Here is a 20,734-nt window from a genome sequence, read left to right on the forward strand (position 1 = left end):
AGGAGGAGGTGGCAGCAACATTCAAGTTACTTTTTAAATCATTCTTTTCTAAGTGAATAGGCTAACGTTATATCAATACATTCAGTTCGGCTGTGTCAGCAAGTGCAGACCTGCATGTCTTTGGACTGTGGGAGGAAACTGGACAACCCAGAGAAAACACCCAAAATGCAAACTCCTTACAGTGCCGCCCTATATATATATAAAACATATTTAGGCGGTAGTTTGTAGAGTATAAACTAAAGGACTTCTATATTTTCAAATGTGTTGTAGTAATTTAAGTTATCGAAATATTTGTTATTAAAGAAAAAAATATGATTCTCACATTTTTTAAATGTGAGAATTAAAAAAATATTTTAAATCTAAATACACAGTACAGTAATTATACAAAAATAAAAATATATGCTGACTCCCATAACAAATCCAATGTTATCCAGTGGTCATCTGCTGCAGTTGTTTAAGTCATACTGTCGTGCAAAGTTTAAAACAATACAATACACTTCAACAGTTAAATAAGTATATATACAGTACTGTATATATACTTATTTAACTATATATATGTATATATATACATACTTTCTGAACTAATTTCTACGGTACATATTATGTACTTGATTAATTCATTTCTATTGTACAACAGCTGTCTTGGCAAAAAGGACGTCAATATTGCGTTAAATAGAAAAAAAAACATCCAATTGAAATCGTCAAATCCCAAAACATTCATTTCACATTTACGTCAGTAAATCTGCTGACAATCCACGATTAGAAAACAACAGCCAAAACTAAGCAAAGTCATCTCAGTTGGTTTAATTATTTCTGAAGATGGACTGAGACCAATTGCATTTTAACAAATGACTTTGCACACTCAAAGTCCAGTCAGTCTTGTTGTGGAATATTTCTATGAATAGTCGGGAGAAGAGTGTCAAAGTGTTATCAAATCAATGTCAAATGAAACAGAGTCTGGATGAACGATCAAAGTTGTAATAGTCAATTTATTTGCTTGCAAGCAAAGAGAACACAGTCTCACAGATACATCACCGTCATCTGCAAGAGGTGCTCTGACGACACATTCAAATGCATGGACATTTATACCCAGCCAGCATGCTGTTATCTTGGTTCGCAAACAAGAATAAACAGAAGAAGGAAACCAGTCAAGGCAGATGTTTTTCTTTGAAGCATAGTGTCCTGTCTTTACGATACCCTGAAGGCGCTTTTAAGGCATGTTTACAAATCCCTTTGTTATCAGTTTGCCCCACAATAAACCATGGATACACCCAGTCAGATGCGTCCTTTGATGTCACTGTGACCTGGTCAAAGAGTTAAGTCACAGTATTGCAGAGACGGAATGAACCTGTGAACCATCACACATCATATATGCCTGCAGAGGGTCATGCCCTTCAGCTGATGCCCATCAAGGGAAATACCGTAATCATGACCCCTGTGTGTGTCCCCGTCTTTAAAGACAGAAACAATACACAGGAACAAACAGATAACAAGATAAACAAGGTTTAGTGCCTGCACTTCTAAAACTTACATTCTTTAACCCTAAAGCAGTAGACTGACATATTTTCCCATAACAGTCTTACGTCTTGGCATTTTGGGGACAGCTTAATTAAAGATATTCAGCAAGTTATGTGATGTTTAGATAACATTTCATCGATTTATGGCTAAATCTGCGCCAGGCACATGATTGATACTGGTGGTGCCCCCTATTGAGGGATTTCATAATAGTTTTACACATGTGGTTCAACAATATCATAAAACATATCCTGTAAGTTTTGTCGTAAAGTGTATCATTCATTGGCAGGGACACGACATCAGAGTTCTTATGTTTTCATGGTGCATATTGGAACAACGATGACCAGGATGACAGTGCAGGTAGCTGCTGCAATCAGTACTCCGATCTTACACATCTTAGCCCTCCTGAACTCTGCCTCTTTTTTCTTGAACAGTGAGTCATAGCCTGGTGTGTATATATCCTCCATCCAGTACTCCAGGTTGTTGGGGTCCTGTGTCTGATGAAACAAACAGAGGTAATTAGTAGGATGCAGATGTCTGAAAAAGGTAGAACATTTTTTATAACACAAGCTCGTTGATACTATTTAGGAACTCAAGACCTTTACCTCTGTTTTGACCAGAGGAACCAGGGTCATACTTGCTGAATTAATTCCAGGCAGAGGTGGAGCCAGGTGTTCCACCTCTGTATTTTTTTACAGTCATGTAGAGATGCAAATTCAGTAAATGCTTAGAAAACAAAAGTTTATTATGTCAATGTCTCGGCATGTTTAAACACCAAAAAAAGAGCAGATGGTGACCTTTGAGATTGTGCTCATGAGAGGAGCCATCCCCCTGATGAGAGGAGTCAAATGTGACAGGTTTGTTGTGCTTGGTTTGACACTAGTATCAGACCAAACACAACAAAAATATAATTTTAAGGTCATCTGTGTTTTATTTCACTTTTTTTTATTATACGTTGAATAAACTCAAAGATAACATATAAAAGATTCCCCTAATCTCACCCTGTCTTCATGTGGTCACAAGTGTGCCCTGTGAAAGGGTGAAGTCAAGTGTGCCCTGTGAACCTATAGGATCAGATTATCTCCTCATCATTCCTCTCAGATCCGACATTAAACGACTCCGGAGACAACGGTAGCTGCTTAATCCAGGATGGTGACCCTTTGTTTTCTTCATTTTGAACAAAAGTTCTAGGGGTTTGTTGATTTTTTTGTTCTGTTTTCTGAACTATTGAGCTGGCAACCAGTAAATCCCGAAGTGGAGTATTTTTAGTTAATGACCTGGGGTTAGTTGTGCCAGCAGCCTTCTCATCCGGAAGTGGAGTGGAGTTTTGTCTTCCTTTATTAACTGAGCATATTCAGAAGAACCTGGATTGAACTGTTTCTTTGTTATTTGATTTGACTGTTTAATGCCACTATTCAGCCATTAATTATCAATCTATGTGTTGTTAAAATAACTAAGGGTGTGGTATATTCTGATTGCCTGTATCATTTGGGCCTTTTTGGTCAAACCACTACAATTATGACAAAACTTACAGGATATGTTTTATGATATTGTTGATGACATGTGTAAAACTATTATGAAATCCCCCAATAGGGGGCACCACCAGTATCAATCATGTGCCTGGCGCAGATTTAGCCATAAATTGATGAAATGTGATCTAAACATCACATAACTTGAATATCTTTAATTAAGCTGTTGAGATATGTCCCCAAAATGCCAAGACGTAAGACTGACGGGACTTTGAGTGTGCAAAATCATTTGTTAAAATGAAATTGGACTCAGTCCATCTTCAGAAATAATTAAACCTACTGAGATGACTTTGCTTAGTTCTGTGAAGCCCAAAACCCACTCGCTGCTGACTGGCTTTGTTTTTGGCTCTGAGGAGCAATAGCCTGGAACCTGGAATGGCCTCTTGCGGCTCTTTTTATAATTTGTATTGTTATTTTACTGGTAACTATTAGTTACTGCAATTTTAGTCATACCAGTAGACAATTATCAATTTCAAATTACATAGATTACATTTGCATTTGTGCAATATACTGTATCGGCTAGCACCCCAAGATCATGGAAAGGTATGGTCATTTTACAAATGTATACCATACCCCACCATCCAATGAGTCAAACAAGAATAAAGAATCCTTTAATATCCCAAAGAAAAAGTATGACAAACATGTAGAACCATCCCTAAAGTGCAATGGCTCTTTCGTTGGTGATGGGTCTTAATGGAACCACATAGCCTTGAAAAGACCCACTTAAGAACCATTTATTTTCCTGTGTGCAGTGTGTGGCGGTGTCTGTATTTGCAGAGAACTTGCCCTTTGCCCGTATATTCTCATTAAGCATGTTGGGGGTTGCTCTTGTGGGTGCACGCGTGAACAGGAGGGGGCTGAGCACACAACCGCTGACGCTGTGCTGCTGGTTTCCCTCCAATTTGCCTGTCACCTGATCCAGCTCACTTGTGCGTAGTGTCTGTTTCACCCTCTTTTTTCTAGTTTTAATTGATCCACTAATAGTACGATGTCAGCCAACACGTACTAGAACTTTTTTAGAACTTTTTTATAACTAGAACTGTTTTTGCATTGATCTGCTATGGCTTCACTCACCCCTCCATCCGACTGTGTCAGCTGCGCCCGCCTGGTGGATAAAATCACAGAGTTGGAGGGAAGAATATCCACGCTCTACAGGATCCAGTATGCCGAGAGCCTCATGGACACCATCATTTTCGGTCCATCACAGACTGACACAGCCAGCGACCGCGTGCATGAGTCCATCGCTTCCAGTCCTGCTGCCGCGGCACCTCCTCCGGTCGCAGCTCCTGAGGCCTCCTGGCTACGGCTCGGAGCTAAGCCTAATGCCCTGGTCAGCATCACATCACGAGCCCTGGTCTGTGCTCACGGCAGCCGGAGAGGGAGACGCACATCTCCTACACCCCATGGCTTCGATGTCCAGCTGAAGAATGGATTTGACGCCCTTGCCCTGCACGAGTTCCCTCCTCTGACTACGGACTCCCAGCTTCCTACATCATCCCAGCTGCCGCCTCGGGGGACCCACAGCCCCGGGTCCACCGACATCCCTACGCCAGTCATTCCTGAGCCCTCCTCTCGCCCCAGGACACGCCGCTCCATACCGTGCTTTACACCAGCACCGCGGCGAGCTTCAGTCCCCCGTTCTCTCAGTCCTTGCTTGTCTTCTCCGCCACCACTGGTTGAATCCTCGCCTCCATCCACGCGTATTGCACGCGCAGTGTTGCCGCCTCGTCCCCTCTTCGCCCCGACGACGCTGATAGTCGGGGACTCAATAATCAGGAACACCCGTTTCTTCAACGCGGAGACACACTGCTTCCCCGGAGCAACGGCTCCAGACATCCTGCTGACACTGCCTGGCCTGCTGCGCGCCCTCCCGTCTTCCATTCGGCGAATTATCGTTCATGTGGGAATTAACGACACAGCCCTCCACCAGTCCGAGTTGACCAAGATGGATTTTACATATCTTTTAAGCTTTTTAAACAGCTGTGGACTGTCTGTTTTTATCAGTGGTCCAAGTCCAACACTCGGCCGTGGATCACAGCGGTTCAGCAGAGTCCTCAGCCTCCACACCTGGCTCCAGGCCGCCTGCAGGACCAACAACGTGAGCTTCATTGACAATTTTAATCTGTTTTGGGGCCGCTCTTCCGCTTTTAAGAAGGATGGTATTCATTTTAACAAGCTGGGTAGCCGCCTGCTAGCGGCTAATTTACAGCATGCTGTTCACTCCCATTCACATGATTGACTGTTTACACCTGGATCCCCGGTCCGCTGTCACTCTTCCTCTACGATCATTCATCAGCCGCATTCATCCCCTACAAGCAACACCAGCTCCCCCTGGCGGCATGGAGGGTCTCCAGCCTCTAACGTAACTTCCACTCCACGACCCATGACCATTCCCGTGAGAATCACAGACTCGCGCTCACGCCCTAGTTATGGTCAGGTTCGAGGTGCTGCACGAGTGATCCGTCATGTTGCACATACCCCCAAAGCTTCCTGTGCTGATGATGACACAGTGTCTTCCCCCATAAAAATGTGTCTGATCAATGCACGCTCTATAACAAACAAGGCTCACATTTTAAATGACTTGTTCACAAGTCATAATTTGGCTTTTTTATTTCTGACCGAGACCTGGCAACGGAATATGGAATGCATCCACTTCAATGAACTCTGACCTGTGGACTGTTCTTATGTTGGGAAACCGCGTCTGACAGGCCGCGGTGGAGGCCTCGCCGTGGTCTGGAAGAATCAGTTTTCCTGCCACTTGGGGAGCACAGAATCCTATGCTACTTTTGAACTACAGCTGACTAAAGTGGGCCGGCAAAAGCCGTTTTACTGTTTTTTTATTTACCGACCTCCAGGTCCTGCAGGTCAGTTTTTATCAGAATTCACAGACTTTTTGACCTCTATTATCAAGCTAGACAAAGTGCTTCTGGTTGGTGATTTTAATCTGCATGTCAATGATACCACAGACTGTATTGCTACTGAGTTTCTCAATATTACTGAATCTTTTAATTTCACGCAACATGTTTCTGGCGCCACTCACAGGGGTGGTCACACCTTGGACCTTGTGTTTTCTCTGGGTCTTGATATTGATAATACCCGTTGTGAGGACCTATTGATCAGTGACCATGAATGTATTTTCTTTGATCTTTCTATCAATGCTGACCCCTCGTGTCTGAAACAAACATTCCACTCACGCATTATTACTCAGAGTACAGCTGATCATTTCTCTATGCACTTCTGCTGTGACTTTTACAAAAATCTCAATGATGTTGAACACTTGATACAGTCATTTAATGAACATTGCACCACTTTGCTGGATAAAGTGGTACCTCTTAAGGAAAGGACCAGGGCTGCCTATAACACTACTCCGTGGATGACAGAAGCTGTGTGCAGCGTGAGACAGAAGTGTCGCAGGGCAGAACGGCTCTGGAAAGCTACTGGGCTAGAAGTGCATCGCTCATATCTCAAAGACCTCAGAGTTTCTTTTAATACTACAGTAAAGGAAGCTAGAACTGCTTATTTTGCCAACCTAATCTCTTCTTCAAAGAAAAATCCCAAGATTCTGTTTGACACAATTAGAGGAATTGTTTCACCACCTGGCTCCACTGTACCATGCTGTTCTGTTGACGATTGCAACAAATTCCTGATCTATTTTAATGATAAGGTAACAAGTATTAGGTCTGGCATTCGGCCTGGGATCTGTTCGGCTACTTGTAGCTCCTCGCAATCTCCTGCTGTTATGGGCTCTTTCCAGCCTATCAGCCTTCAAGACCTGATGGACTTAATTACCAAAACAAAGCCATCAACTTGCTCTCTGGATATAATTTCATCCTCTCTATTTAAGAACGTTCTGCTAACTATTGGCCCTGCAGTAACATCTATTGTCAATTCCTCATTGTCTACAGGAATTGTCCCTTCCTATTTCAAACATGCCACTATCCAGCCCATATTAAAGAAACCTAACTTAGATCCAGCTTTGCCCATGAACTACAGGCCCATATCAAAACTGCCTTTCCTGTCCAAAATTTTAGAGAAAGTGGTGGCCAAACAACTTACTGCTGCACTGGAGAGGCACAATATGTACGACAAGTTCCAGTCTGGGTTTCGTAAGCAACACTCTACTGAAACCGCTCTCCTGAGGGTTTCAAATGACATTCTCATGTGTGCTGATGCAGGTGACTGCTCTGTGTTAGTTCTTCTGGATCTCAGTTCTGCATTTGACACTGTAGACCATGACATCCTGATTAAGAGGCTTCGTGATTGGGTGGGCATATCTGGCATAGCGTTAGACTGGTTTACATCTTACCTCAGTGACAGAAGTTTCAATGTCTCTGTGGGTGATTTTGTGTCTGTTACCTCTCCACTTTCTTGTGGTGTACCGCAGGGCTCGGTTCTGGGGCCTTTGTTATTTTCCCTTTATCTGTTACCTTTGGGACTGATCATAAAAAGCTATAATGTGTCCTATCACTTATATGCAGACGACATCCAACTCCATTTGTCATTTAAACCCAGCGAGGCATTCACATTAACTCGGCTCCTGGACTGTGTCAATGCCATCAGAGACTGGACGGCAGAAAACTGCTTGCAACTCAATGACTCTAAGACGAAGGTCCTAGTTATTGCTCCAGAGGAGTTTGACCCCATGATCAGGCAGATTATTAGTCCTCTCTCCTCTGCTTCCCATTGCAACCTGCGCAATCTTGGGATTTTCTTTGATCGCTCCATGTCATTTGACCCTCATGTTAAGCAGCTGTCCAGGTCATGTTTCTTCCATCTAAGAAATATCAGTAAACTGAGATCTGTAGTATCAACACCTGAATTAGAAATGATCATACACACATTTATCTCTTCACGCATTGACTACTGCAACTCACTTTTCACATCACTCAGTGTATCTGCTCTTAACCGTCTGCAGGTCATCCAAAATGCTGCCGCCAGATTACTCACCAGGACAAATCGACGGTCTCACATCACCCCCGTACTCCGATCTCTCCACTGGCTTCCTGTAGCATCTCGGATACACTTCAAAATTCTCACCATCACTTACAGAGCACTTCACGGTCAGGCTCCGACTTATGTAGCTGATCTACTTCGCCCCTATTCACCCGCCCGCACTCTCAGGTCAAATGCTCTAGGTCTTCTGTCAGTCCCACGCACACGATTTAAGACCCGTGGTGACCGAGCCTTTGAGGCAGTGGCCCGAGGCTCTGGAATGCTCTGCCTGCAACTCTGCGCCTCGCAGATACTGTGGATACTTTTAAAAGCCAGCTAAAAACCCACCTGTTTAGGCTGGCGTTTGTGTAAAAGTAAACCCATGTCCTAGACCTGCTCTTAAAATATGTTTTACATTTTTATTTTATTTTAATTTTATTCTTTAACATTTTTTATTCACTCTGTGTAGATAATTTATTGACCCTAGGGTCACATTGTGTTTTTTATGCTTTTAAATGTCTGCTCTGTTAAGCACTTTGTGATAGTACTGTCTGTGAAAAGCGCTATATAAATAAAATTCATTCATTCATTCACAACCCAGGGGGCTATAATAGGGAGATTGCATTGAAAGGTGAACTGAAATCAACAAACACACTGATACAGGTGTTGTCATTTTCAAGATGAGTGAGGGCTGAGAGGAGGGCAGCCCCTTGCGCAGGAGAGGATTTGTACAGGTAGAGCTGATCTACAAGGAAAAAATATCTAACAAGTTCAAGCTGTCAGACCAGGCTATAAAAAAATAGTTGGATGCCCATATGAACATTGAAACAGGTTTTGCTTGCCGTAATCATTTTTCCTGTTCAGTCTGGGCTTTAAATTAAACCAATTATTTTTTTACTATTTATTTTACTTTTCTACTGCAGCTCAATAAGAAAACACTTTCCAGAAAAGCAAAAAGAGGAGATTTTGTCCTAAAATACCAATGACTTTGGAAGACACTCAGTTGATTTAAATAAGTCAGACTGCTAAAGCCCCATTTCAACTTCAGATGCACTTTGGAATACATTTTATTTTTACAGATTACTGTTGATTTTTGTCCCTACCTTTCGGTAAGGATCTTTTACCATCAAATTTGAATGTAAAAAGTAAAAACAGAGTGGGACAATCCCTCTGCGACACCTTCTGTACAAAAAAGGAACAAAAGTATTCTTTACTTTTTTCATCACTGGCATATGGCCTGAAATCAATACATTTTCAACATAACCTGTTTTAGTTTTCATATGGGCAGCTGACTTGTTTTAAGACCAACTTGAAAAATTGTGAATGTATGCAGTTAAATTCCTCTGCAAATCAGTTTCAGTATATCTATGGTGGGACCTCATCAGGGTTCACTGCAACAACGCTTAGTTCACTCAACAGCCCTCCATTGATTATACTGGGAGCCTGAAGAGTCCAATACCTGCAGGTCCAGAGCTGTGAGCTGCTTTGCCTTTTCTCCCAAGTTGCGTTTAGAATCCTTGATGGTCCAGGACAGCTGGCTGCACTTGCCATGTGACTGGCTGGTGAGCCTCAGGTCGGTGTACAGGGGGCGGCCTTTCACATGGGCCTTAGTGGGGGGTGTGAAGGGGTGCATTGAGAAAACCTGTTTGCTCAGGTAGGACTCCCTCTGAGGTTGAGGGGGCTGGTGGGCTTGGGGGAACTCATGTTGATGCTCTTGCTCAACCTGGAAATGGAGAGAAAAAACAGAAGGGGAGTTTCCATCAGTGATCTTTCTTCCTCTGCTTTTGAAAAAGCAATTTTGTATATTAGTCTGCGCATTTACAGACTTTTCAAACTTCACAACTCTCAGACAGTATTATAGCTCATCTATATATGACAGATAAGGGGGTCTATTTTAACCTCTTAAACACTAGCCCTATTTGTAGGCCTCTGCTCGAAAATAGCATACCCATACTCAGGAGACCACAGTTCTGTAACTACAAGGTCTATTTTAATAATTTTTGAGGCTATAATCAGATCACAACACTGGTGAGATTGTTCAGCGGGTAATATTGTGTATATGTTGCTGGTTAATATCGTAATTTTATCCAAGAATTTTATTTTAAATATGAGCTTTGAAATGTAGCATTCTGGTGTACTCCGAGAAGAAAATGAAGTGATAAGACATTTACTTTAAAACAAATGTATTATTCAGTTGGTAATCACTATTTCCAGCTCTATTATTATTAACCTTTATTTAGACACAATCCATTGAGACCGAGGTCTCACTTTCAAAAGTTTTGGTCAAATAAAAAGGCTGCATTTAGCATACCCTGCCTTATCAATGTATTTAAAATACTGTGACAGCGGGAAGCTGTACTCACGTCTGTTTAGACCTCCACCTTTATCCAGGCCAAGCTCCACCTTTATCCAGGCCCAGCTCCACCTTTATCCAGGCCCAGCTCCACTCACATCTCAGCCCCGCGTCAAGCTGCGCTACAGACAGGCTCCTCTCCCTGAAGCTCTTTGACCTCATCATCTCATCAGAATCTGGGCCTCATGTTTCGTGGTCAAAGAAAAAACAACAACCTGCAACCAGATGCGCCGGTGTTCCGGTTTAACGTTAATCAGTGGCCGCGTGAACTGAACCGGAACACGGGGGGGGGCTGTATGTTTCATCACGTTACGTTTTTTCCTTCTAAATCGCGATTATGACGAACGTTAACAGTCGACAAAGTTCCGCATGCAGTGGACGTTAACTTAACCCAGCAAGTATGAACTGTAGCGGACATAACGTAACTTAAACTGTAACGGAGGGAAATGAAGACGCGGTAGACATCTGAACGCTGATTGGCCGAGACTCGACACATCAAAGATGTTCTATTCACAACATCACCTTTTCTCCTCGTCTCACTCCAATCTGGGAAACACTGGCTGGCCAGTTGACCCCCCCCCCCCCCCCCGACAAAAACAACTACGGATTTACACGATTCACGTGGATGATATATTTGGATTCAAAACGGCGAATTTCACCGAAAAGCGGCAAGTTTGCAGGTATGTATACACTATATAACTATATATTTCACTTTTTTTATCACTCATATTATTCAATACATCCAAATACAGCTGTTAGGAATCATTTTGAGATTCCTAACATCATCAGAGCATGTTTCTGGCTGTTATCCATAGGATTTTCTCAGTTAATTTGTGTCTATGGGGCTCCAGGTCAGCCTATGATTGGTCGATCTCAGTCATTGAGCATGCATTCGACACATCAGAGTCTCAGGAAGGCGGGTGTAGAAGCAGGTGTTGATTGACAGAACTTTCAGCGAGTAACGTTGCAAGAAGTGCCGCTTATCCCCGAGCGTAAAATTCTATTGGCCGAAAGTCTGACCCCTGGCCCGAGGTGGGTTGACCCCCCCTTCCACAGGAAACAGCTCGGAAGTAAACAGGAAGCACTTGGCGTCCATGACGGTGCCGCTAAAACTGATTATTTTCGATGTTTTTGGACGAATATTTCATAAAACGTCACAAAAAATCAAGGATTTTTCCCTTGACCACTTACAGCTTTCTACTGGTCTACTGAAAAAACGAAGGTAGTTATGATTTCTGTGTCACATGCTAATGCTAATCGATTAGCCCGCTAGCTCCGAGCTAAGTGGTGCAAATATGGATTTAAAGCACACTAGGGCTGGGCGGTATGACCAAAAATCCATATCACGGTATTTTTTAAGACTCTACCGGTTTCACGGTATATCACGGTATTTTTTTCCGCCTTAATGCAGTGGCGGGCCGTGTATTTTATACCTGGGCCTTCACTGCTGTCCTGCAGCTGAAATACCACCTTATAACCACATTATGGCGCCACAGCTTCTATTCGTTTTTAAGGCTGTAACTATGTATGAGTCGTTTGAATAATGCTAGAGCATTTAGAAAATGCAAAAGCCTAAATTCAGGAAAATATAATGTTCTCAGCTGGTCTGGCTGTGGGATCCACCGTCATTCCTTAATGATAAGTCGCAAACCAAAGAGAGTATCATAGGATTTTACTTTCACAAATTGAACGTTGAACATACTGCTCTGCAATATCTATCATGGTGCAGCTCAACTCAGTCAGAATGCATTTTGATTGGCTGAGCTGCATCACGTGATGTGATTCACTACCCATCAGCCTCTGCTGGCTGTTAAGTTTCATTTCACGATAGTCACGTGCTCGCCCACTGACCAATCACAGCACACTCTGCAACTCGCGGCAGAGCCTGTACATGGACACTGAGCCGCATGTAATGCTGACGTCATTATAGGAAGAAGAAGAAGAAGAAACCATTTTTATTGTCATATACATTTTTACACATACACGAAATTTGACTACTGCATTTGACCCATCCCTGTATATAGGGAGAAGTGGGCTGACATTGATCGGCGCCCGGGGAGCCGGGGGTTCAGTGTATTGCTCAGGTACACTTCGACACGTGACATGTCCCAGTTTGGGATCGAACCGTTGACCTTCCGGTTCCCAGACAACCTCTTAAACCAGTGCGCCACGGTCGCCCCCGTCCGTAGCACTCCTAGCAGTGAACAATATATTTTTCTGCCTTGAAGAGCTGCTCTTGAAGAGCAACAGAAGTTGTTTCGGCTGTGTGACGGTATATGAAAAATTCATATCGTAAGGGAAATTGAAACCGGTATACCGGTTGAACTGGTATACCGCCCAGCCCTAAAGCACACATAACGCAGATTTCTGGCCAGGATTTTGCAATTTCTGGACGCTACTTATGAGCCTCCCTCCCCCCCAGAGCCCCAAATTCGGGGGCGTGTGCTTAAGAGGTTTTAAAATGTGTAATATCATCCGACAGCTGATTATTAGTAAATGCCTGGAGAGATAGAGTAAAGTGCTACTCTGTAGACTTTTAGTCAAATAAAAGCAGTCTGCTTTTCAGACCTGATAAACTGATCAAGTGTGCACTAACCATCAAATACTATAATTTTAAGCCAAAGGTCTTGAAAATCAGGGTTTGCAATGTCCAAGATGATATGCTGTTCAAGATTTTCATGACCTTTGGTCTAATTCATCATATTATTACTGTTCCAATATCTGTACACACAGATTGATATCTTATTTCTATACAGCCAATCCAAACTTGCATTAAGCAGTAACATCAGTGTTCTGTCATACTGTAGACCAGGGGTCTCAAACTCCCGACGCGCGGGCCGAATCCGGCCCGCTACGTCATTTTATGTGGCCCGCGAATCCGCCAGCAAAAAAAAACAAAGTTGAAACTTCTTTTTTTTTTTAAAGTTAGACTTGATAATAAAAATATCCCCATAGTCGAAATTATGAGATAGAAAGTCGAAGTTATGAGATAGAAAGTCATAATTCTGAGATTGAAAGTCAAAAGTATGAGATTAGAAAGTCAAAATGATGAGATTGACAGTCAAAATTATGAGATTAACAGTCAAAATTATGAGATTGAAAGTCAAAATTATGAGATTGAAAGTCAAAATTATGAGATTGAAAGTCAAAATTATGAGATACTTAAACAGTCATAGAAGCAGCTCTTTGGCTGGTTACTGTACATTTAACATGGAAATGTATTGTGAGTACATTGAAGACTACTTTAAACTGTGAATGCAGACAGTTATTTAACAATATGTTACGAGTGGTGACATTTACAACCGGCCCTTTGTGGGCGACCATGATGCTGATGTGGCCCGGAGTGAAAATGAGTTTGAGACCCCTGCTGTAGACAGATCAAACTCCTCAGTGAGTTAAGTCCGAGCACCCTTGAGCATATTGCACTAGTTGGGAGGCTAGGGCTGGACAGAGTTACTGACATGTATCATGCCTCTTAACTAAGTTGCCACAAGACATAAGAGCCAACTCCGAGAGGTTTGTGAACCCCATCCACACTCATATTCCAGCACTGCCTAATCTGGGTGAGATGCTTGAGAAAGATCTGCTCCAGGCGGCTGCAACTAGCCATACGACCAACCAAGCATAGTGAAGGTGATGTTTCCCTGGGGTTGCACGGTGTATTGACACTAAAAAGGTACCGCGGTACCTGGACGTTAAAAAAACGATACGATTTTGCAGAATTTTAGTGTCGATACTTTATTAAAATAGCGCACGATCAGAGCGCACTCGCTGCTCCGCTCCCTGTCATGCTGCCTGCAGGCATTGACTGCAAGGGGGCGGGGCTGCCCAGCGCTCACACAGCAACAGGCAGCGCGCACTCACAGCGGGGGAGACATGGCAGGAGCTTTTGCCGACCATCCTCGGCTTGTTGAAAAACAAGATGCCAGAAGTATCGTCTGGAAGTACTTTGGCTATATTGCAGACATTGAAGGAAAGCCCACTGACCTACAGAGACCGGTCTGCGAAACGTGTTTCAAAGCCACACAGACCAAGTGAGGCAACACGTCTAACATGGCAAAGCTCCTTTCAGACAGACACCCCAAACTTTTTAAAGAGTTCAAACAACGACAGGTAAGCAAATGTGATTACAAACATGAACACCCCCAAGCTCACCCATAGACATCTAACACGAGTAGCCTTAGCCTAGTTTGAGGACAAGCCTATATGACAGGGGTCTCTAACACGGCGACCAATGCATTGTAAATCACATCACGTGATGCAGCTCAGCCAATCAAATGTGAGTACCGGTATTCTGACAAGTTTCCTGACTGAGCGAGGTTTACACACACCGGGACACACAGAGGAGAGACGAGGAAATAGAAACAAGAGCAGGAAAATTGCACTCATCAGAGAAGTTATCTCACATGACTCTCCAAAAAGATAAACGTGTTCAGAGAGAATATAATTTATAAGCATGAATGAACAGACTCTTGTATGTCAATTCTTCCCACAGGCAGTTAAAACCCGTATGTCTCATATATTCAGAAACCATAGCTATTGATAAAAGCGGAAAATGAAGCGCACAACGAGACAAAGCACAACTCTTTTGAGCAAACGTACCCACTCACATCTAAATGAAGACAGAAAATAAACCTAAGAGCCCAAAATGATCAGAATCCTAAGGCATGAGTTCACTGTCCAATGATGTCAACAGAGAGGATAGAGCTGAAACAAGTGTTCTATTTCATCCTTACTGACCGCCAGAGGCAGTGCTTAACACTGGATATCTTCCGTCGCGCGCATGCGCAGGTCGAATATTTATATCAACAAAGTCACGTGTGACCTCGGATGACCCCCGTCGTCTATAAGTTCCGGTGTCATCCTGAGCTCAGTCCTTTTTCATCTTCTCGCGACGCAGGTTAGCTACCATGGTAGCATAAACAAGGATGTGTCTACGATCAAGACATATTAGAGCTCGTCGCTGTAGCCTTGTGACCACCGGTCGGAGTTGCGGTTCTCTCGCCCTCCAAAGGCTGCGACGAGCTGTCCCTCTTCGGAGGGAACGGTGTGTTCGCCGTTCGGACATCGAGCCCCGGACTGGTGGACGCCCCTATCATCGGTCGTCACCAGTCTGATAAGGGCCAGCTAAGTCGTGATGACAGCAATCGGTAAGATCGATTAACATTGTTTTCTATAACAGTTGTTTGTTCCACGGTTGGCAGAGCGCTTCCGCTCTAGTTAATCGAGTGGCGCGCTAACGAGAGCGTAGAATTACGCTGTCGGCCCGCCCTTCACAGTGTTACGGCTATCACAGTTAGCAGAGTGTTCCTGCTCAGGCAAACTTTGTGAGACACTAGATTGGCATTGGCGTTGTGTCCATGGAGATTTAATCTTTACATCTGACATAATTCGCAGTTAGCAGTGTCTTCACTCAGGCTAACTTGGTGAGACTTTGTAGCCTTACGGCTATCACAGTTAACAGAGCGTCCCCGCTCAGGTTAACTCAGTGGGAAACTAGCTAAACAAAGCTGATACTGGGGCTGTGGCCATCAACTTTGTATCCTTACGGCTGTCACAGTTAACAGAGCATCCCCGCTCAGCTTAACTCAGTGGGAAACTAGCTAAACAAAGCTGATACTGGGGCTGTGTCCATCAACTTTGTAGCCTTACGGCTGTCACAGTTAACAGAGCATCCCCGCTCAGGTTAACTCAGTGGGAAACTAGCTAAACAAAGCTGGTACTGGGGCTGTGGCCATCAACTTTGTAGCATTACAACGATCACAGTTAGCGGAATGTGCTCGCTCAGGCTAACTCGGTGAATGCTAGTTATACTAAATCAACATTGAGGTTGTGCCCATTGATGGTTTTTACGCATTACGGCTCAGGGGCCAGGGGCTCGGTTCCATTCCACCAGGAGATTGTCACAACAGATACCTGCCTCTCAAGGCGGGGTGCAGTGTGACAGAACAGGACAGCCTGGGGGCAGTTGTCTGCTGAAAGACCGCAGGTCCAGGTTCTAGAGCTAGCGCTCGAGCACTTCCTTCCATGTTTGAAGGGAAAGCATGTGCTTGTCCGGTGGACAGCACCTCTGCTGTGATTTCCCATGAACTATCGATGGGGCACCAGATCTGCAGAAGTTGCTACGGGGATCACCGTGGCCTTCTGACTTGGGAGGCCCTTCGCCTGACCAGCCTGTGGGCAATGTACCCACCAGGAGAATGGAACAAGGTTGTGGTTTTCCTGTTCCGTTACAAGCCTCCACCGTGAGAGTGGCGGCTGCATCCAGACGTGTCGACCCACTGCCCCCACTGGGTCTCCCTGACGGAGAGGACCAGCCCTCTGGGTCAAGATGCCCTGGCTCACACGTGGCCAGAGGACCTTCTTTATGCCTTTCCACCATTCCCTCTGCTTTTGCTATAAGCTTGTCAGAGTTCTTCCCCGACAGGAGGGATCTCCTGTCGCAACTAGAGGGTCGGATTTGGCATTCCAATCCCTGCCGCCTTCAATTAGGGGTCACGGGAGGGCCCGACCGGATGCTGAGTGGCTGCATAGAACCAGTCTGACGGACTATTCTGACTATTCTACCTGCCTGCAGTACAAGAAACAGGTGGAAGCTGTTCTCTGACTGGTGTGCGGCTCAGAACAAGGTCCCAGTACTGCGCCCCGTGCATGCTGTACTGAGTTTCCGGTCTCCCCTGCATGGGACCTACCCTTGGTACTGGACACCTTATGCTTGTCTCCTTTTGAACCCCTGGCACAGGCGGAGCCGAGATGGCTATCGGCAAGACGGTTTTCTCCTTGCTGTCAATTCAGCTCAATGTGGGGGCGAGCTGCATGCCCTATCAGTGGAAGAATCATGTCTGAGGTGGAACTCAGATGGCTTGGGTGTCACTTTCTGGCCTAAGGCAGTGTTTCTCCCAAGGGGGTGGATACGTTCACATATAAACCGGCCTATCCAACTGGCAAAGTTGACCCCCCCTCCCCCATCGGGAGAGGAGAGGTCAAGGCTGCTGTGCCCAGTGTGGGCCCTCAGAGCTTATGTGGAAGCCACCGCCTGCATAGTCAGTTATGGTGAGCCTAAGAAGGGCTGTGCTCCTTTTTAAAAAAAAAGAAAAAACAGCACCTGTCCCACTGGATAGTGGAGGCCATTGCCGATACATACAAGGCGAGCGGCTGCGCTCGGCCATCCGGGGTGAATGGTCACTACCAAGAGTGTCTCCACACCGAGGGCAAGCCTGAGTGGTGTGCCTGTGGGGGATATATTGTCAGGATCCAGGATCCCTGTCTGACCCGACACCTCCCATGGCCGCACCCTTAATTGTGCACAGCTGAGGACACTCAAGCCGATCACCTACTGCAGCCTGACACACCAGACTCAGGGCCCACTAATGAGTCTCATGTCACTACATAAGCTCTGGCCCTGCAGTCTGGGGTTGTCAGGTCGTACCGTCTTTCACCCGCGTCAACCCCGTGGCATCCTCTGCCCTCCTTGTGTTTGTGGATTACACTCCGCTGCTCTGCCCTCCTTGTGGTCCACGGATTGAACTCCGCTGCTCTACCCGCCGTGTGTTAAACGGACTACACTCGCCGTCAAGCTGCCAGGCATCCGGTGTCGAGCCACGGGACTCACACCGTCGATCTGCCACTCGGGTGTCGGACCACGGGCTCCACACCTGCACGCACAGCCTAAATAAAACCTGATTAATATTCACTTCTGTCTCCTGTGGTCTTGCGTTTGGGTCCTATCTGTGAACTCCCATGACATATATGTGCGGCGGCCTCATGGGCATCACCGAGCACATTCACCAAACACTACAGAGTTAACGTTGCCAACCCTCACCCACTGGGGAGGGTTCTTTGGCCAATTTTCTCTGCCGGAGCTATAAGAGGTAGTTACTGTGCTTCCTCGTGACTCTTTTGGTATAAGTCATCCAGTGTGAAGCACTGCCTCTGGCGGTCAGTAAGGATGAAATAGAACGAAAGTTACGAATGTAACTACGGTTCTATGAATCCTGGATGACCGCCAGTGTTCTTGGTCACTCGGAATCCCGTGAACTCGCGAGAAGATTCCATAGGACTGAGCTCAGGATGACACCGGAACTTATAGACGACGGGGGTCATCCGAGGTCACACGTGACTTTGTTGATATAAATATTCGACCTGCGCATGCGCGCGACGGAAGATATCGAAAGTTACGGACGTAACTACGGTTCTATGAATCCTGGATGACCGCCAGAGGCAGTGCTTAACACTGGATGTATCCCGTCTCGCGCATGCGCAGGTCGAATATTTATATCAACAAAGTCACGTGTGACCTCGGATGACCACCGTCATCTATAAGTTCCGGTGTCATCCTGAGCTCAGTCCTATGGAATCTTCTCGCGAGTTCACGGGATTCCGAGTGACCAAGAACTCTGGCGGTCATCCAGGATTCATAGAACCGTAGTTACGTCCGTAACTTTCGTTCTATTTCATCCTTACTGACCGCCAGAGGCAGTGCTTAACACTGGATGACTTATACCAAAAGAGTCACGAGGAAGCACAGTAACTACCCCTTATAGCTCCGGCAGAGAAAATTGGCCAAGAACCCTCCCCAGTGGGTGAGGGCCGGCAACGTTAACTCTGTAGTGTTTGGTGAATGTGCTCGGCGATGCCCATGAGGCCGCCGCACATGTATCCCCCACAGGCACACCACTCAGGCTTGCCCTCGGTGTGGAGACACTCTTGGTAGTGACCCTTCACCCCGGATGGCCGAGCGCAGCCGCTCGCCTTGTATGTATCGGCAATGGCCTCCACTATCCAGTGGGACAGGTGCCGTTTTTCCTTTTTCCCTTAAAAAGGAGCACAGCCCTTCTTAGGCTCACCATAACTGACTATGCAGGCGGTGGCTGCCATATAAGCTCTGAGGGCCCACACTGGGCACAGCAGCCTTGACCTCTCCTCTCCCGATGGGGGAGGGGGGGGGGGTCAACTTTGCCAGCTGGATAGGCCGGTTTATATGTGACCGTATCCACCCCCTTGGGAGAAACACTGCCTTAGGCCAGAAAGTGACACCCAAGCCATCTGAGTTCCACCTCAGACATGATTCTTCCACTGATAGGGCATGCAGCTCGCCCCCACATTGAGCTGAATTGACAGCAAGGAGAAAACCGTCTTGCTGATAGCCATCTAGGCTCCGCCTGTGCCAGGGGTTCAAAAGGACAAGCATAAGCTGTCCAGTACCAAGGGTAGGTCCCATGCAGGGGAGACCGGCCCTTATCCAGGAGAGACTGTAGAAACTCAGTACAGCAGGCACGGGGCGCTGTACTGGGACCTTGTTCTGAGCCGCACACTAGTCGGAGAACAGCTTCCACCTGTTTCTTGTACTGCAGGCAGGTAGACCGCGCACTGGCATTCAGAATAGTCCGTCAGACTGGTTCTATGCAGCCACTCAGCATCCGGTCGGGCCCTCCCGTGACCCCTAATTGAAGGCGGCAGGGATTGGAATGCCAAATCCGACCCTCTAGTTGCGACAGGAGATCCCTCCTGTCGGGGAAGAACTCTGACAAGCTTACAGCAAAAGCAGAGGGAATGGTGGAAAGGCATAAAGAAGATCCTCTGGCCACGTGTGAGCCAGGGCATCTTGACCCAGAGGGCTGGTCCTCCGTCAGGGAGACCCAGTGGGGGCAGTGGGTCGACACGTCTGGCTGCAGCCGCCACTCTCCCGGTGGAGGCTTGTAACGGAACAGGAAAACCACAACCTTGTTCCATTCTCCTGGTGGGTACATTGCCCACAGGCTGGTCAGGCGAGGGGCCTCCCAAGTCAGAAGGCCACGGTGATCCCCGTAGCAACTTCTGCAGATCTGGTGCCCCATCGATAGTTCATGGGAAATCACAGCAGAGGTGCTGTCCACCGGACAAGCACATGCTTTCCCTTCAACATGGAAGGAAGTGCTCGAGCGCTAGCTCTAGAACCTGGACCTGCGGTCTTTCAGCAGACAACTGCCCCCAGGCTGTCCCGTTCTGTCACCCTGCACCCGCCTTGAGAGGCAGGTAACTGTTGTGACAATCTCCTGGTGGAATGGAACCGAGCCCCTGGGGCTCGGTTCCTGGGACACTGTTCGCCAGATATGCACTCCCTCCATGGGGATAGTGAATAGATGAATAGACACTGTTTCGATAATATTATTGCCCTGTATCTGTGCCACTTGGCATCCAAGTGAAGGCTGTTCAGCCATCCGCACTGGGGCGACAGACAGGCCCTCATAGGGCCACCCTAATGAAGGTTATGCTCTGAGAAGGGCTCAGGTAGCTCCTCTCCATGTTCACCTTGAGGCCTACCGGGCCACGTGAGAGAAGGCGAGCAGTGTCCTGTGGCGCCTGAAGCCGGGACGGCGCCTAGGTCAGCCAGTCGTCTAAGTACGGCAGTATGTTCACGCCCTGC

The 20,734-nt window shown here is 46.1% G+C and overlaps 1 protein-coding gene across 3 annotated transcripts in view; it reads right to left on the minus strand.

The window, feature by feature from the left end:
* Positions 1 to 910: 910 nt before the first annotated feature.
* minar1 (membrane integral NOTCH2 associated receptor 1) overlaps positions 911 to 20,734 on the minus strand; it is a 51,140-nt gene continuing 31,316 nt past the window's right edge. For 2 of the 3 annotated variants that reach the window (XM_079292177.1, XM_079292178.1), the window contains exons 4-5: positions 9,436 to 9,699; positions 911 to 2,012 (exon numbers count right to left, since the gene is read on the minus strand). In XM_079292177.1, the coding sequence (XP_079148303.1) occupies positions 1,824 to 2,012; positions 9,436 to 9,699 (453 nt within the window). In that variant the 3' untranslated portion in view covers positions 911 to 1,823. The remainder of the gene's footprint in view (positions 2,013 to 9,435; positions 9,700 to 20,734) is intronic. The other variant, XM_079292179.1, reaches the window with a different exon arrangement.

Source organism: Melanostigma gelatinosum, assembly GCF_949748355.1.
Source record: "Melanostigma gelatinosum genome assembly, chromosome: 2".
Lineage (NCBI taxonomy): Eukaryota > Metazoa > Chordata > Actinopteri > Perciformes > Zoarcidae > Melanostigma > Melanostigma gelatinosum.